The sequence below is a fragment of the Miniopterus natalensis genome, chromosome 2, assembly GCF_054644295.1.
Source record: "Miniopterus natalensis isolate mMinNat1 chromosome 2, mMinNat1.hap1, whole genome shotgun sequence".
NCBI classification, from domain to species: domain Eukaryota; kingdom Metazoa; phylum Chordata; class Mammalia; order Chiroptera; family Miniopteridae; genus Miniopterus; species Miniopterus natalensis.
In genome coordinates, this window is record NC_142082.1 from 154,419,962 (window position 1) to 154,437,543 (window position 17,582).

The 17,582-nt window shown below is 42.6% G+C and overlaps 3 protein-coding genes across 7 annotated transcripts in view; all 3 read right to left on the minus strand.

The window, feature by feature from the left end:
* Positions 1–3,886, minus strand: part of MRPS35 (mitochondrial ribosomal protein S35) — a 28,973-nt gene extending 25,087 nt beyond the window's left edge. The window contains exons 1-2 of the mRNA XM_087814744.1: positions 3,756–3,886; positions 468–514 (exon numbers count right to left, since the gene is read on the minus strand). Of these exons, the coding sequence (XP_087670870.1) occupies positions 468–514; positions 3,756–3,867 (159 nt within the window). The 5' untranslated portion in view covers positions 3,868–3,886. The remainder of the gene's footprint in view (positions 1–467; positions 515–3,755) is intronic.
* A 6,508-nt stretch (positions 3,887–10,394) lies between these two features.
* On the minus strand, positions 10,395–11,253 carry REP15 (RAB15 effector protein). The gene has a single exon (XM_016199110.2). It carries the CDS (start codon positions 11,212–11,214, stop codon positions 10,525–10,527), a length of 690 nt encoding a protein of 229 aa, XP_016054596.2. The 5' UTR covers positions 11,215–11,253; the 3' UTR covers positions 10,395–10,524.
* Positions 11,254–13,264: 2,011 nt separating this feature from the next.
* The window catches only part of PPFIBP1 (PPFIB scaffold protein 1), a 156,964-nt gene continuing 152,646 nt past the window's right edge, over positions 13,265–17,582 (minus strand). For all 5 annotated transcript variants that reach the window (XM_016199107.2, XM_016199106.2, XM_016199105.2 and 2 more), the window contains 5 exons: positions 17,385–17,510; positions 16,124–16,312; positions 14,672–14,851; positions 13,903–13,968; positions 13,265–13,764 (listed from right to left, as the gene is read on the minus strand). In XM_016199107.2, coding sequence (XP_016054593.2) covers positions 13,678–13,764; positions 13,903–13,968; positions 14,672–14,851; positions 16,124–16,312; positions 17,385–17,510 — 648 coding nt within the window. In that variant the 3' untranslated portion in view covers positions 13,265–13,677. The remainder of the gene's footprint in view (positions 13,765–13,902; positions 13,969–14,671; positions 14,852–16,123; positions 16,313–17,384; positions 17,511–17,582) is intronic.

Sequence of the window (17,582 nt, forward strand, 5' to 3'; positions counted from 1 at the left end):
TAATATTCCTATGGAAATGACTACTTTAGACAACTATAATTTGATGCCATTTAACTTCCAACTAATACGCCTTTGTTCTGACTTCCTGCCAAGTGACCTTATAATTTGGATTCCTCCACAGAGATGCTCACAGAGTGAAAACAAACTAGTAAGATTAATGCATACATCCCAGGGTGTATGACTGTTAAAAACATCAAAATAATTCTATATTCTGGTTTAGAATTCTATATTCCCACCTGTTTTCTGGGAATATGTGGGTGTGTCCACCTCTCAAAGATGGTCCATTCTCAGGGTATTGACAAAGACCAGTCCACGGCTAGAGTCAAGACTGTGGTAGTCACCAAGTAAACATCCCCTTAAGAACCTTTCCTGGGATGTACCCTCTTGCCTCATCATGAATATTTGCCTCACTTTAGAACTTCAGAAACCATTAAGATAGTATATTTTAGAGTATGTTAATTGTTCACCTTTCTTCTGAGTGCCCTTTCAGATCTGGATGTTCTTTCTGTTGTACCTAAAAGACAACACAATAATTATAGAGAATTTTGTAACATAGAATTGTTCAACACTGATCATGATCCCACAATTCAAATACAATTTAAGGTATTCAGTAACAAAAACTGAAACAATAATCCATTTTCTGTAAGCTCAGAGACTAAAAGCATCTTAATGAAAATGAAAAGTCAGAAATAGTTAAGAAAATTCTACAGTTATTAAAATATAAAGTGAAATCATCATCTAAAGAAATACTTTCAATAAATTTTAAGGTTCACAGGCAAATAAACTCACTTTCCCAAGTTAAAATACCTAGCTAGAAATAAGTATTTTGTGTCTTTAAAGATAAATGGTTTGAAATGTTCTAATTTTAAGTACACTTGCTCATACTTGGAAATATTCTGTTCTTTCTACCAAAAAAAAGGAAAACCCTTAGGTTTTTCCTTCTCTATTATACATTAGAACTGCCAATGCTACAAATAACAACAATAACAAAAATCATACCCATTCTTAATAAATCATGTAACTGTAGAAGAGGGCAGGTTACTTACATACAGTATATATCTTTTAAAATGTCATCTTATGCCCCTTAAATAACTGTTTTGCTACTGTAAAACAATAGCTTTTTGTTGAGCACTTTCACATGCTAGACACTGTGCTGTTTTTCATTATCTCATTTAATCTCCTTCTTCACCAGAACTGTAAGCACTATCATTGCCCTTACATGTCATTTATAGCCAAGAAACCTAGGATCCAGAGTTGTGACAGTAGCATAGCACGAGGACTCTTCAGACTCTGAACTTCACATCACATTCTTCACATCTCTGGCTTCGTCTCCCTCCACAATGCCCCACAGCTACACTGAACGTCCAGTACCTGGCTCTTCGGTCTTTCTGAACTTTACATTCTCTTTGCCTGAAATATGCTTTCCTCCCATCTGCTTAACTTCTGGCCCCTTCTCCCTCCCCACCTCATCTCTTCATCTGACAAATTCTTATTCATCCCTCAGGAGTATCTCATTTATTCCTTCAAAAGTTTTAGAGTGATACTGTGCACCAGAAATCAGGAAGGCAGCAAAGAACAAGAGAAACACAGTCTTACTCCCACAGAACGGACAGTCTGTCAAAATAAGACAATGAACTATTTGACAAGTAATTTCAATAAACAACGATAAATATTCATGGAAACACAGAGCAGGAGACAGAGCCTAATCAAATAGTTGGGAAAAATCTCCCTGAGGAAGTTGACTTTACACTAAAACATTAAGGATGAGCAGGAGGTAGCCTTGGGAACCAGCAAGTGAGAAACCATGTTCTAGAGAAAAGGAAGATGAAAAGTCAAAGTAAACATTCAATACAGCTGACACTTCAGAGTAAAACAGCATGCACTGAGAAGAGAGACTGGAGACATTTAATAGGCATCTCAACTGTAACACAGGGCTCTTGATTTTCTTCTTCCAGTCTTCCCAACCCCTGTAAATGGTATTGCCATTCATCCAATTATTCAGGACAAAAATCTAACATGCTTCCTTGAGACTTTTCCTCAAGCCCCGTATCAAATTCATCAGTAAGTCCCATTAGCTCTACCTTCAAAATATGTCCCAAATTCAACCACACCGCCTTCTCCACAATTACCTCAAACCAAATCACCAACATCTCATTTATACTACAACAGCTTCCAAACTGGTTTCCTGACTCCCACTCTTACCCTCCTAAAGTTAGTTCTCTACACAGCATCCAGTGATCTTTAAAAGGGTAAATCACATTCTATCACTTCCCTGTCCAAAATCTCCCAATGTGATCCCAAACTTAAAATAGAATCCAAGCTAAATGCCTCTAAGCCTTTACAAGATCAGGCCATTACTTAACCTTCCTTATACTACTACTCTCCTCTTTGCTCACTTATCTCCAGCCACGCAGGCCTCCTTTCCTGTCCCTTGGTCACACCCATAAGCGTATTCTCACTTCTGAGCCTTTGCACTTGCAATTCCCTGTGCCAGCAATGCATTCTCCCATCCCTCATCCCCCATCTCAGCATGGTTCTGGGCTCTGCTCAAATGTCACTTCCCCACGGAGGTCTTTCCAGACAGTCTACCCATCTTATCCTACCGGATAGCCACTCCTCCAATCCATCATTCTCAACATCCTGCTTTATTTTTCTTCACAGCACTGACCACAACCTTACATTGCACGCACACTGTTTATCCATTTATAGTCTAACTTCCCCCAAAGTATGTAAACTTCATGAGGTGAGGGACCTTTGCTCTTTCCCGGTATCTAGAATACTGCCAAGCACACAGGAGGAGTTAAGAATTTACGGAATAAATGAAAAATTAAAAAGACAGGATAAGACTATGAAGAGCCACTATCACACAGTAATGAATTTACCCTTTATCTTAAAGCAATGAGAAACCACTTGTAGATTTGGAACGAGGGAGTGGCAAGGTAAGATTCGCTGTCTGAACACTTCACTCTGGCAGCTGTGAGCGTTCAACGTCGGGGAGCAAAAGCGTAAACAGGGATCAGGAAAGGCACTGCTGTGGAAATGAGAGATGGTGGCCTCGCCGGGTGTTAGTGGTAGGAAGATGAGAGGTCCTACAGGAGGGAGCGCGGAGACCCGGTGTGGCGGACCTGCCTCCTCGTGGGCAGGGCTTCTCCAGATTCTTGCGGCTCCTCCCCAGTGCTCCCAGGTGACCCTATTCCCGCTTCTTTTCCGCAACCTCACAGTGCACAAGGGTCTTTGTCACTAGACTCCCCCAGGGCAAGAACTCCCCCAGGCACCCCCATTATCTCCGAGTGAAGGTCACCTCGGTGTCTGAATGAAGGTCATCCCACTGGTGGCTCAGCTAGGCCTGGAATTCAGAGCCGCGGTTGTTCTGGGCCAGCTGTGTCTCTCTTAACGTCCGAGAATACCCCTGGGTCAACACCCCCAGGAAACGTCACCGAGCACCAGGAACTGGAGAGACCTGCGCGGGTGACCGGGGACCGGGCGCCAAAGCGCGCAGGTCACGGGGGGAGGGGCGCGCAGGCGGGGGCGCCCGGAGCACCCAGCGCACAAACGCGCGGCTCGGAATGGGGCGACCCGCGCGCAGAGGGCAGACCCACGTGCACGGCTTTCCCACCGCGGGGCCGGGGACAGGCTGGCGGAGGCCGCCCGGCTTCCCCCGGGCAGCGCAGCTCCGCCGCCTCGGCGGCCATCACGGGTCCCCTATTCCGCCCTCACCTCCCCCAGAGCCCGGAGGCGACGCGGCACACACTCACGCGGGCGTGGCTTCCGGGCGACAGCGGTGGGGGACACGGCGGTGGAGAAGGCACGCAGGGGCCCGGTCCCCGGCCGCAGGGCCAGCCACGCGGGGAGCGAGGCGGCCGCCATGGCCGCGAGGACGGCGAGCGGTGGAGGACAAGCGCCGGCCGCCCGAGGCCGCTCCCGCGCATGCGCGCCCGCCTTGCCCCGCCCCCAGGCGAGAGAACCGGGACACACGTGGGCCTGGGAAATCGGCGCCGGAGGCGGGAGTGCGCCCCAGGCAGAGACAAAAAAGTATTGGAAAGGAAGCTAAACGATTTAAAAAATACGCGGAGCAGTCAGTCCAAAGACAATTGCAAATAATAATCATAAGAGATGCGGTAAATGTGACTCTCAGAGGGCAGGTGTGGTCCGGGTGGGACCTCATATGGCCCAGGGTCTACCCTACACCCCTGCTCCTTTGCAGTTGCTGCTTTTCTGCCCTTACTTGGATTAAAGAAAGTATTCAGCCATAGCCGGTGTTGCACAGTGGTTAGATCGTGGGCCCCACGAAGGGTTACAGCTTCCATTCGTGGTCAAGGGCAGGTACCTGGGTTGCAGGTTCGCTCCCCACCCCTGGTCAGGGTGCCTGCCAACGAATCATGTCTCTCTCACAACCATGTTTCTCTCTCTCTCCTTTCCCTCTCCCCCTCTCTCTCCCCCCGCCCCATCCATTCTCTCTGCAAGGCAATGGAAAAAACGATCCTCTTGAGGATTAACAACAAAAAGTATTCAGCTAGTGCAAGTGACACACTCCAAGGGGAGAGGCAGAGTCCGATAGTTCAAAGGATACTTGAGTTTAAAACTTGATTTCACCATTTGTGTGAGTTTAATCAAGTTAATATAGACAATCATCCGGGTACAATATTGGCGCAGAGTGAGCATCCTGTGCGTGTAGGATGTAACTGTTTTTAATGATTTGCTTAACTCGTTTGTAGATCAGGTTAGTATTATAAAAAGTCATACTTATCAGGACTTAGAAAATAATGGTCACTATTTAATGGATCAATATACAGCCCTTAATGAAATTATTTTCTATTTTTTTGCAACTGGTATGTATAATATTTAATCAAAATACAAAGTTATAATAACAGGAACAACTGGGAACAAACACCACTGACTCTTGGCAAGCATACAACCAGTAGCGCAGAAGTACGCAGGTGTCCCAGAGTGTTGTACCTGTGGGCGTTCAGCGTGCCATGGGCATCAGTCAGTGCGTGAGGGGAATAATGGCAGGATAGGAACAAGTGTTCGTAAGAATCACCATTCTCATCTTTTCTGGCTTCTTACTATCCCGTTATTGTTCCAAAGCAGAAGTATGGTGATTAGATGTGTTCGTTTTCTGGAGCTGCTGTAACAAAGTACCACAAACTGGGTGACTTAAAACAACAGAAATTTATCCTCTCACAGTTCTAGAGGCTAAAACTTCAAAATCCAGGTGTTGGCAGGGTTGGTGGTTCCTTTTGGAAGTTCAGGGGGAGAGGCTATTTATGCCCCTCTCTTAGCTTCTGATGGTTGTTGGCAATCCATGGCATTCCTTGGCTTGTAGACACGTCATTCCAATCTCTTCCTCTATCTTCACAAGGTATTTTTCCCTCTCCTCTACTTTTTCTATATGTTTTTAAATATATCTTTATTGATTTCAGAGAGAGGAAGGGAGAGGGAGAGAGAGAGAGAGAGAGAGAAGCATCAATGATGAGAGAGTCATTGATCGGCTGCCTCCTGCACACCCCCTGCGGGGGATCGAGCCCGCAACCCGGGCCTGTGCCCTGACCAGGAATCAAACCCTGATCTCCTGGATCCTAGGTCGATGCTCAACTTCTGAGCCACGACAGCCGGGCCACCTCTCTATTTTTAAGGTTAAAAGTATGACCTTTTAGTCAGATGAATATGGAGTTTGAATCCAGCTCTGCTTTTTTGTGATCTTGGACAAATCCACCTAACATCCCTGAGCTTCAATTTCAAGGAAAATAGGAACAATATCTTCCTCAGGACCCTTGTGATTGAGTTATATATCAGGAGACGTAATATAAATTGTGGCCACTGGAATTAAGTTCAGAGTCAATACAGCAGCCACTTTTTCTCTCTTGAGTTTGAATATTTTAGTGTGATAAGGTGCAAGGCCTATACCATAGAAATTTAGGGACAAAAGAGATATGAGTCCTTATAGAATTAAATTCAGAGTATTCTCAATTTCTGAGTAAGATGTTAAGAGACTTAGGTCCTTAATCTACCTTCCTATGCTTTCTGTCTTTTGTTTTACTCTTTCCCTAAGAATAAAGTGGGTTAGATATGATTAAAGTTAATGGAGCCAGAGAAATACTTACTGTTTTCCCAGGCATCAAGTACAATAAAGTTCATTCTGTATTAAAAGATAAGCCCAGCCAGCATGGCTCAGTGGTTGAACATTGACTTATGATCCAGGAGATCATGGTTTGATTCCTGGTCAGAACACATGCCAGGGTTTCGGGCCCAATCCCCAGTAGGGGGCCTGAGGGAGGCAGCCAATCAGTGACTCTCCCATTATTGATGTTTCTATCTCTCCCTCTCCCTTCCTCTTTCTGAAATCAATTTAAAAATATATATGCATATATATATAATTTTTAAATTAAAAAATCATTTGTAATGCTATCAATAGACAATAATGTCCGGTTCATGTAGTGTAAAGAGTAAAGCATGTACTATTGTGTACACAGGAGTTACTAAGAATTACATAATTTTTCAGTTGGAAAAGATCTTAATGTGCAATCACTTACTCATGATAACAACCTTTTCTTCAGCCTTCATGACCAAATAACCCAACATACTGTAGAAACAAAACTGGTTTCATGAGCACGTGACTTGCACTTGAAGAGCCCTGTGCTTGGCTGAATGCTCGGCTGTTCATCTTGAAATTTTTAATAAGTTTTGAACAAGAACCCCCACATTTTCATTTTGCATGGGGACCATAAATCATGTAGCCAATCCTTGTGTAGAACAATTTTAAATATTAAGGTTTTTTTTTAAATAATGGGTTTTTCTTGTACTTAAAACCTAGATTAATCCAATTACTTTCTGTCTGAGCTATTTAATCAAAATTAACTTGGTTAAATATTTTATAGTATATACAATATAGAGTACTACTTAAGACACATGAGTCTTAATCCTGTTTGAACATTAGAATTACCTCAGAAGATACTAAAATAATCGTTTAGGGCCCCTCCTTCTGAGATGCTGATCAACTAGCCTAGGTGTATTTAGAGCATTGGTGTTTTATTGTTTTTGTTTTAAGTTCCCCAAGTAAGTCTAATATGCAGACAGGACTGAGAATCATTGATATCAAGCTTAAAAAGAACCTAGTGGATATAAATCTATTAGCATGGAAAATTGTCCAAAATATATAGGTAAGTTTTTAAGGTTAAAATGCATTTATGGATCATATTATTCCATTTGTATAAAATATTTTTAATATACAGTACAGGTTCATGAAAGGGTAAACAGCAAACTAGAGGGAGTAGGTATGGGGGTGGAGGTGAGACTCCTGAAGACTTAATTTTCCACATTTCTGTACTTTTAATTTTTACACCAGAATGAAAATATATTTTTAAATATGTTTTTATTGATCTTTAGAGAGAGAAAGGAAGAGGGATAGAGACAGAAACATCAATGAGAGAGAACCATCAATCGGCTGCCTGCTGCACACCCCCTTTTGGGGATCAAGCCCCCAACCCAGGCATGTGCCCTGACCGGGAATTGAACTGGTGACCTCTTGGTTCATGGGTCAACACTCAACCACTGAGCAACACCAGCTGGGCACAATGAATATTTTTTAATAAGAGAATACAGTATTTTTTTAAGTCAGCAAAAGCTTCACATTTTTATTTTAATTAAAAAATATGGTGAGTCTTTGGTTTATATCATCCAGCTGTTTATAACATGCATATTTACAATTTGTACTAGACATCAAAATCTTGATAAGCTTACACTTTAGTACAGAAAATGTCACACGCATTGTCTTCTTTTAGTTAGTTGAAGTCATTCCCATTTTACAGGCAAAAAAAATCAAAGAGTTAAGCAGGTAGACTTTGCTCTTAAGAGAACTGAGACTCAAACACACATCTGATTCCGAGTCGAACACTTTTTACTATACATACTACACCAACTTCTCGATAGCTAACTCTACACAGCATCGCTGCAGAGAGGGGTCACTATATGCCCAGGAAACATTAATTGGGTCTTATAACCTTCCAGGAACAAAGTAGGAATAATTGTTTAACAACTTCAGGAGATGTCTCCTGGGCCTATTCATGTTCGCTTACTAAAAGCACAGGGCTTAAGTGCTTTCTTTGATCTTTTTTGGTTTTCTGGAATGAAGGAACATCAAAGACGAATTTAGTTCTGCCTTTGCATATATGCATAATATTTAAGAAGTTTGGAAATACAACATTCTAATTGTGATATATTTCATACCCCTCATCTAATTACCAAACAAGGTAAAAGTGCTGTATGCTTTTACCTTCAGCTCTTCCTAAACCTAACCTCTGTACCCCTCCTTCTCTCCACTTTGGTCCAGGCCATGCTTTTCTCGCAACTGGTTCCTGTAATAGCTTCCTTCCTACCTGTCCCCTTGGGCTCTGGTTCTATACTTTCCTTCCTACAGTCTCGTCTCCACCCAGCAATCGAGTGAGGTCAGTCGGAGTAAGGCATTTGTCGCCCTGTATCACTCAATAAAATCCAGAGCCATCAATGTGTGATCTGCTTGATCTCTTTGCTGGCTACTTCTCCAGCTCATCTGTCACTCTTCCTCTGGCTCACTCTGCTCCATCCACACCAGCCTCCTCTGCTATGCCTCAAACCTATCAAATACACCCCCTTTTCAGGCCCTTTGCATTTGTGGTTCCCTAGGCCTGGATGGCTTTTCCGGATATCTGCACTGATGCTCTCTTTTAATTCAATCCAGATCTCTGGTTGTCCCCTTCTCATTGAAGCTTTCCTTAACCACCCCGTATAAAATAGCACCTCCTTCACTCTCTATCCCCTTACCCGCTTTTTCTTTACAGTACCCGTTATATTTCTTAAATATGCACTTTAAATATGTGTACATATATGTTTATTTTCTGTCTTCCACCATTAAGAGGGAGACTCCCCCCAGACAGACACATGGTTCTTTCTCCTGCTGGATTGTCAGGGCATAGAACAGGGTCCAACATGTAACAGGCATTTAGCAATCATGTGAGCACGAATCTATCTTCCATTTACACTTCTAAGCACTTTTTGCTTCTACTTCCTAGAGGAGTAGGGAGAACACTGTTTTTCCTCCCCAACACTACTGTTCTAATCCCACCCAGGACTTTAAGCAAAGATGGTTTTTATATATGAATACACCATCCTTACTGCAAAGGCTAAACAAATGTGAAGCATTACTACCAGCGATTGTTATATGGGTTGCTGTGTTTAAATCACAGGTAAAGCTAACACCCGAGCAGATCCCAAAGTGAATCCCACCAGGGCTTCAGGACTCGAGGCCTCCCTGGACAGCCCCACACCATTGTTCTGCTGGGAGAACAGCAGCAGCCCGAGGCCAGAGACTACACCTGAAGAACTTAGCAGCTTCGGCACAGCAGCCACAGCTGTTTCTGGCTCCCTTGGTGTAGTGGCTCTCATCTTGCTCCTAGTGGGTCTCTTGTCCATGACCCTGAAGAAATGGAGGCATCAGAGGCTTTTTAAGAAACAACTGAGGCATCAGACCAACTTTCTCCACAAATCCTTGGAGCTTTCCTGCCACGCTGATGCCGTATATTCCGTGATCAACCTGGACCCTGGAAAGAGGATGACTTCGCTGTCTGTGCCAACGTGCCCCCTTCTGATCGCCCCAGGAGGACATCACCAGACCACGTGGAATATGCCTCGATTGTATTTTTTGATGGGAAGCCGATGAGATGCTCCAGTGTGGTTTTGCTTTAGGTTTGCGTGTGTGTGTGTGTGTGTGTGTGTGCGCATGCATGTATTTAAAAAGTGCATAGCCCGGTGGGGCGTGGCTCAGCGGTTGAGTGTCGACCTGGGATCCAGGCGATTGGGGTTCGATTCCCGGTCAGGGCACATGCCTGGTTGCAGGCTCGATCAATGACTCTCTCCTCATTGATGTTTCTATCTCTCTCTCCCTCTCCTTTCCTCTCTCTGAAATCAATAAAGATATATTTAAAAAAAAAAAGTGCATAAAACATATTCTGATGAAAAAAACCACTGCACAGAAGCAGCAGCTTGGGGTGATGTGTGAGTGAGGGCATGGATCAGAGGAAGAAAGCATTGTGAGGTTTTGCATAGTAGTCCTGAATTGAAGCTGGTATTGCATATGTAATTAAACCTGTTCTATAGTCTTATGCACCACCTCACCCTACCCATCTCCCACTCACAGCAGTAAAAACACATTTTACACTTTCAAGAGCTAGACTTATTATTTCAAACAATGGCAATTTTTTGCAAATAAAATTTTAAGGGTGGCTTTATTATCCTCTCCTCCCATTTTTATTATTGAGCAAACAGGTGAAAGATTAAGCTAAATTGTCAGTTTTCCCTGCAATACGGCAGGGCTCTTCCCTCTCCAGAATCATGACATTAACACGTTTTGACCCAGGTGATCATTTTCATTCAGTGGGGGGAGGGGGGGAGTGCCATGCTGGATGATGCAAGTGGAGGAGCTTGCTTATTGGAATAAAATATCTTTTTCTTTTCATCTCTTACAGGCCAGTCCCATCACACAAATCCAGTTCAGAGGATGCTAATATAAACCTTGCCCACCTCTCTTAGCCCGCCTTTCTTACTCAGACAGTTTCCAAGCAGCTCTGTGATGGAGACACAGTCTTCAGTTTCCAGGATGAACTGTGCCACAGCCTTCCCTCCTGGCAGACAGCCCCTCGCTGTCTCACTTTTGACACTGTCCAGGACAACTCCTCTGATGTCTTTAGGCTTTCCTGGCACACCGAAGACGATAAACAGGCCCAGACAATCCTCTCCTATCAAGTTACAGAATTCGTCCAGCTTATCAAATCGACTCTTCCTGGATTCTGGATGGGAGAGCTCACAAGGCTTAGATTCCGCAGGAGGAAGAGAAGACATCCGCAGAGTCTGAACTGCCAGCTGAAGCCTTATTTGCTTATCAGATCCCCAAAAGGTCCAAACCCAGTCCGCCCCAAACAGTAAGGCTTGGTGCTTGGTCATCTTGGTGGTGGTGAGCCACCCATCAACCCCCTTTTCTTGGCAGAAAGTGACGAAGTGGATCAAGAAGATCTCATTCAGGGTGTCTGGAGCTGGGCACAGATTGCTCAGAGGGTCTTCAAATCCAAGGTACTCCTCCAGTTTCTGAGCAGCATGCACTATAGCTCCACTGACCACCTCACAGACGCTGAGGACCCCCTTGCTGTCCTTCAGAGCCAACTGTTGCGATGGTTTCTGCCCCATGTTCTCTGCACCCAATCAATACCGCTTCCAAGCATCAAACATGTGACCCTCGTTCAGAATGGCTTCTTTTTCGGAGTAAAAGTCTCGCAGCGAAGTCACATCTGTTACTGTGGTCTCAGGTTTCTAACTCTGCAGCTTACTTGGTATAGCTAAGCATATATACATACAGCTAAACAAACAGGTCTCCCTGTTTGCCAACTGGGTGTGTTGCACTGGTGCAGAGTCCTGCTAACTTATTTAGAGATATTAGCTCTCACAAAAAGCATTTGTGCTTCTCTAGTTATATTCACTCTACTTTTCATACTTGGTAATCTTTTCCAAGATATGTTTCATCTTTTTAAATTTCAGTTCAGTTAAAAATAGCATTTAATTCTTTAAAGAACCATACACTTTCTACAAGTAACTTCTTCAAATGTGCAGGCGAGTCATTTCCCTTTGCTTTTCCAGGATCCCCTCCGCCATGGTTCTTCCTCACCCCCAGCTCAGCGGCCTAAGCTTCCTTCATACAAAGTTTCTCAGATAAACGCCTCATATTCCTACCTGTGGATATATGCTATGAACCCCACTCAAAACATTTTCTGCGAGTTTGTGAGTTATAAAGAATTTGTTACTGTTTTCTATATCAGAAAGAAAGCCTACTGGTTATTCTGGACAAAGGAAAATAAAGTAACAGACAATCAAAATATAAGGCAATTATCAGCTGACTTTATTTCTTTTCATATGGTGATACCAGCAGTGTATAATATTTTGTAAATAAAATATATATCATCAAAAAAGTTTTAACCTCATCGCATATCATTGGTTATGTTACAATGTCCTGAATAAGGAATATTTGGCATCTGTAACAGTCTCCTGGTATTTTTAACCAGGTTTGAATAACAAATTTGTTTTCCAAATGGTGACATATGCCCACATTAAGATAAAACACAAGTACATTAAGAGTCCAATACATTTACCAAATAATGGATGGTAGGGAGCAAAAGATTATTGTTAGCATCGAATCATTTTAGTTATGAATAAGTAGTAATGTAGTATTTATAGGTTCCTTGACGAAAAGCTTAGTAACCTGCTGATAACTTGAAAGGTCGGATAGTCCGTAAGTCCATGGGTACATACCGAACTGCCCGACCCTACGCCGACTAGTGAAAACCTTCCTTACCACAGCTGGCGATCAGAGTAATGGCGCAGTACTGGATACAAAATAGAATGTCACTTCTAATACCCCTAAAGAGAATAATAAATGCAGCAGTTTTTTGCTGCAGCTTTGTATTTTCTTTATAAAGAACATCTGGGCCCTGTGCTTTGGAAAAGCGTGAACTATATCTTATCATCGCAATATAGCCGTCACAAAACTTATTTTCCATACTCAGAGTTACTGACTTCTGAGACAAAATGTTCGGACAAATATTCAGCTTTTTAAAAAGATTCCACTCGTGGGGAGCCTGAGAAATGTACAATCAATAACATTAGTCAGACTGTTCGTATTTTGATGTAATGATATATTTAGCAAAGAGGAAAAGAAGAAGCTTAATACTGTCAAGGTTTTCGGTTTAGTCTGCTTTCTTCAGAAATTATTTCTACAAATTGTGGGGGAGCTTCTGAATGCATTCGAGTTCACAGAATGTAAATGTCCCTTAAGTTTTTATGAGTTAAGAGAGTCCAAGATTAAGGCTGAAATTCTTAAAAAAACTAACCAGCAATCTAACCAGCAATTTTGTGATGTATCATCAAAGAGGAGTTATTTCATATATACCAATTTAATCCGAATGATCAACATCATCAAAATTGGCTTATGGAGAAAGAAAGATCATCCTGACCCGTCCAAGAACCAGCTGGGTTATGAAAAATCTGATCACCGTATTTTTTTTCAATGTGATCTTTTTTTTACCATCTTCCTTATGTATGTCACAAAATAAAAGTTCTATGTTCTGTGTACTAAATATATACATATATTTAGAAAAATATATAAAAACAGGACACTAAGAGGCAAGTGGAGGTGTGGCTGGCATTCAGTGGGCACGCTGGGTGCTTAAAGAGAGTCCACGTACTGATTTTAGAAGCATGGCCTGTTCTGTTTCAGTGGCTACGTGGACATGACAGAATCAGCCACCTGGGGGTTACCACTCTCCCAAGTCTTCCCTACGTGAACATGACCGGAAACGCCATGGTAAAGTACTCTCATATTAAATGCAACACTTTAAATATAATATATCACAGATTTTTTACATTAAATAGAGGAAAAACAATTATACTCTCATTCACCAGTGTCTCACTTTCCGTGGCAGCTTTAAAATAGGCACCTTTCCCCTGCTTTCCATTTCCATGTCTAAATGAGCAGAAGTTGGATCAATACACAATACACAATACACAATACACAATCTGCTGCTTGCTGGATATACCGAGTGTCTGAGAAATAACGTGGAGAGAGACCAAGGGCTCCTCATGCGCGTCCAGGCGTGACGGTCACACGTTTGAGTCCTCATCAGTAATGCTGGCACTGGGGGATCGGGCAGCGAGGTCCTTAAACATGTCATCTTCTTTTAACATGTGCTGGAAAACAAGGAAGGGGGTCACACATGGCAGGCCAGGAGCTCAGAACTACGCATTCTCCACCACGCGTGCAGACCTGTGGAGTTACCCCCAAACCTATTTGTAGGATAAGATTTTAAATTCACTTTCCAAACTTACTGTGAGGTTGTTGATGCCTTCAGAGAACGCACCTATCTGCCTCACTGTCCCCTCGGAATCTTCCATCTGCAAAGAGCACATGGCAATGTGACAAACTCATCGGCACAATTTCAAGGAAAAGTGTGGCAAAATGAACAAACATCTGAGAAGGAATAATGCGGGTTGCGTTGAATGGGACGGAAGCAACAGAACACTTCCGATGATAATCTCCTCCCACTACTGCGACTGGATGCTGAGATTCAGAAGGAGCACGTTGCTGGCACGTCTAGACTAAATGCTCTGATGTTGACAACGGCACCGAAGGATCACTGATTAAAGGGCAATTTTCAGTCCCATGACTCTTACTGAAAAGGCTAAGTAGTATGAGCTGTCCATTCCTGACTTGCTTTAATACTCAGATTTCCTTAATACAGAGAGAGGATAGCGTCGGTAAGGCACAGGGTTCACGTCAGCCTGGCAAGTTGGAATCCCAGCTCTCCTATCTTAGGTAAATTACTTAATCTCTCTGCACCTCAGTGTCCTTAGCTCTAAAATTAGGCTAAGAATACTCCCTATGTTTTAGGATTACCATGAACATTAATACATGCTAAGTGCTTAGGATAGTGCCTGGGCTACAGTGAGCAATCTGTTACTGTTCACCATTATTATTATCTTTATTTTTAGGCATTTGCAGAAAACTTCCTTGCTTAGTAGACACAGTGCAGAAAGTTCCCATTCGGTGTTTCAGTGCTGGGAGAACTTGAAAATGGGCAGATGCTGCGGCGCCCACCTGCTCTAACCGGTCCAGATCGTCTTCGTCATACAGGTGCATGTCCATGCCGGGCGTCAGTCCCTTCTTAGATGCACTTCCCGAGGCCTGTCCCAGTTCCATTGGACACACATACTCTTCCCCATCTTCCTGTTTCTTCTTTCTCAGATTCCCAAAATTGCTGAAGGTGAGCTTCTTTGGCTTTAAAAGAAAGAAAGAAAACAAGAACATCCAGGGATTTGATAAAAACTCATATAAAAAGGGGGCTAATGACATGTATAACTTAATTATTCATTTCATCATACAGAGAAAAGCAACTGAATGGTTAAGTTTGTAAAGTAAAAACAAAGGCATCCTAGGCCTGCGATGGACGCATCCAAATACGATCAACGATCCCTGCCAAGACTCTCAGAAGACTACGCTTGTTCAAACCAGCTAGCTGGGTAGTCGCAGTGAGGAAAGCAGAGTGTGCAAAGAGCCTTCGTTTTGCTTAAACAGGACTTAATGCAATGTGATTTCTCAGGGCTAAATCCAGTTTTGCAAGGTTTTCCAATCTAAGATCAGCAAAAAAAAAAAGGCCCTTACTATATTTTCTTTTTGGGTGGGGCTGTGATTATCTCGTATGCCTGTTATGCTTCCACAACAGGATGGTGACTGCTAAAAGAACCCCTGCTCTTTTAGAGAAGAAAAAAAAAAACGCCCAGTGAGGCTTAGAAGAGAAACTCCACCTTCGTCCCTGGGTGGTCGCTGAGAGTGCTAAGGAGATGGTGACTGGCTGATGCTGAGAATTTATACAGAACAGAACCTCTCAGAGGTTTCAAAGCCGGCACATCTTTTAAGGAAGAAAGGGAGCTGAAGAGAAATTGTCAAGCTGATGGAGTTAAAAAAAAAGAACTTGATACATATTTGTGAAGGAGCAGATAAAACCCTATATCCACATCAAGCTGGTTAACGCTCAGAAGAGTTAACACAGTACTGATTTAAATGAAGAAAAAGTAGTCTGACCTTTGTATGACCTATGAGTCCAGGCAAACTAGGAATATCCATCCCCTGCTCATCTACCTTTGCCTAAATTGCAAGGTTGGTCAGTTATAGGCCAGACAAACTGAATCCGTATGAGGAGCAAGGCACCTCTTGTGTTTGATTTATCCACAGCAAAAAAAGGACAACTACAATCAATATTTGGGCCCAAGTCATGGGCTCTCCGCGTTGGTAATGTGTCGATTATAGAAGCCAACATCATGTTCTTTATTATTGTTAACTCTAATAAAATAAGTGATTTCAGCAAAAAGTTCCCCCAGAAAGAAACCTTCAAAATTGCATTTTATTGATTACTCTTAAACATGCATATTTTTTTAACCCCTCCACAAAACTTAGTAAATTCCAGAAAATGGGATAGCCAGGTAACAGAACTGAGCCTTTGCTTTAGTTTTTGGTGTAACCAATTCTTAAACGATACGAGCTTGCACCAACCTTCACTTTGGCAGTGGCTGTTAAAAGTACATAGTCTGGTAACTCCATGGCGTCACGCTTCTGGTGCTGGGCCTCAGCACCAATCAGGAGGTTGAAATGAGTGGCCAAATGTCTTCGCAACAGGGTCTTACTCGGTGGGATGTTCAATAACTGAGCCATTGTTTCTACATTAAAACGAGGTTCCAGAACCTATAAGAAAAATAAGGATTGTGTAAGGTACCATACATCACAGGTGTCTGCATTGTGCTTTAAAAATTGCAAAGCTCTTTCATTTAGTTATTTCCAGTGACCCTCTCAGTGAGGTACAGAGAGTATGGACTTTAATCTTTAATTTACATATCTCTTCTTGATTGTGCCCAAGTAGTGAGAGGTAGAGCTGGTCCTGACATTCAGGCATTACTAAGTCAGGGCTTCTAACTCTCTGAGGTATTGTATTTGGCCTGTCAGTGAATAAAGTTTTTGTTTTGTGTGTTCTTTTGTTTTTAAAAATTGATTTGAGAGAGAGAAGGTGATGAGGATTAGGAGGCAGAGGGGAGATGATAGATAGATGATAGATGATAGATAGATATAGATGATTGATAGATGATAGATAGATGATAGATAGATGATAGATAGATGATAGATATAGATGACAGATAGATAGATGAAAGAAAGAGAGAAAGAAGAAAGAAAGAAAGAAAGAAAGAGAGAGAGAGAGAGAGAGAGAGAGAGAGAGAAAGAAAGAAAGAAAGAAAGAAAGAAAGAAAGAAAGAAAGAAAGAAAGAAAGAAAGAAAGAAAGAAACATAGATTTGTTGTTCCACTTATTTATGCATTCATTGGTTGATTCTTGTATGTGTCCTGGCCAGAGGTAGAACCCACAGCCTTGGCGTATGGGGGCGATGCTCTAACCAACTAAGATATTCAGCCAGGGCACCAACTGGGATGCCTTTGGAAGCCAACTTCTTTGCCACATCTGCATGCAGAAATATGAGCTGTATCTTTGCAGAGGTTTCAGAACACGATCACATGAGAGCCAACAGCCAGATGTTATTCAACATAAAAGAGAGGTATGGGAGAGATGGGTTTAAATCTGATCTAGAGTTACAGGACAGTAAAAAATGAGGAAAAAAATACTCTGAAAGTAAAAAAATCACTAGAAATAGTGCCGGAGGGTTGGGTTAGACAACTTTAGGATTAAAACAAGTAAACTGATGATCTCCTACTCACTAGACTAAAGGAGACACAGGGATAAGTGAAGTTTAAACTAAAATAGAGTTTTACCATGAGCCCGCCATGGACACCACTGCCCCTGAGGTTGGGGGCGTATTCCGCCAAGTCCACGGAGCGCAGCCACTCCATCACCCGGTGGTTGGTCCACTGCTGCACCTCCGAAGGGGTGACGCTATTCTGTGGGGACAGAGAACCACCAAGAGCTGCAGTCATTGATGATGGAATTCCAAATACTACACCTGCAAGTCT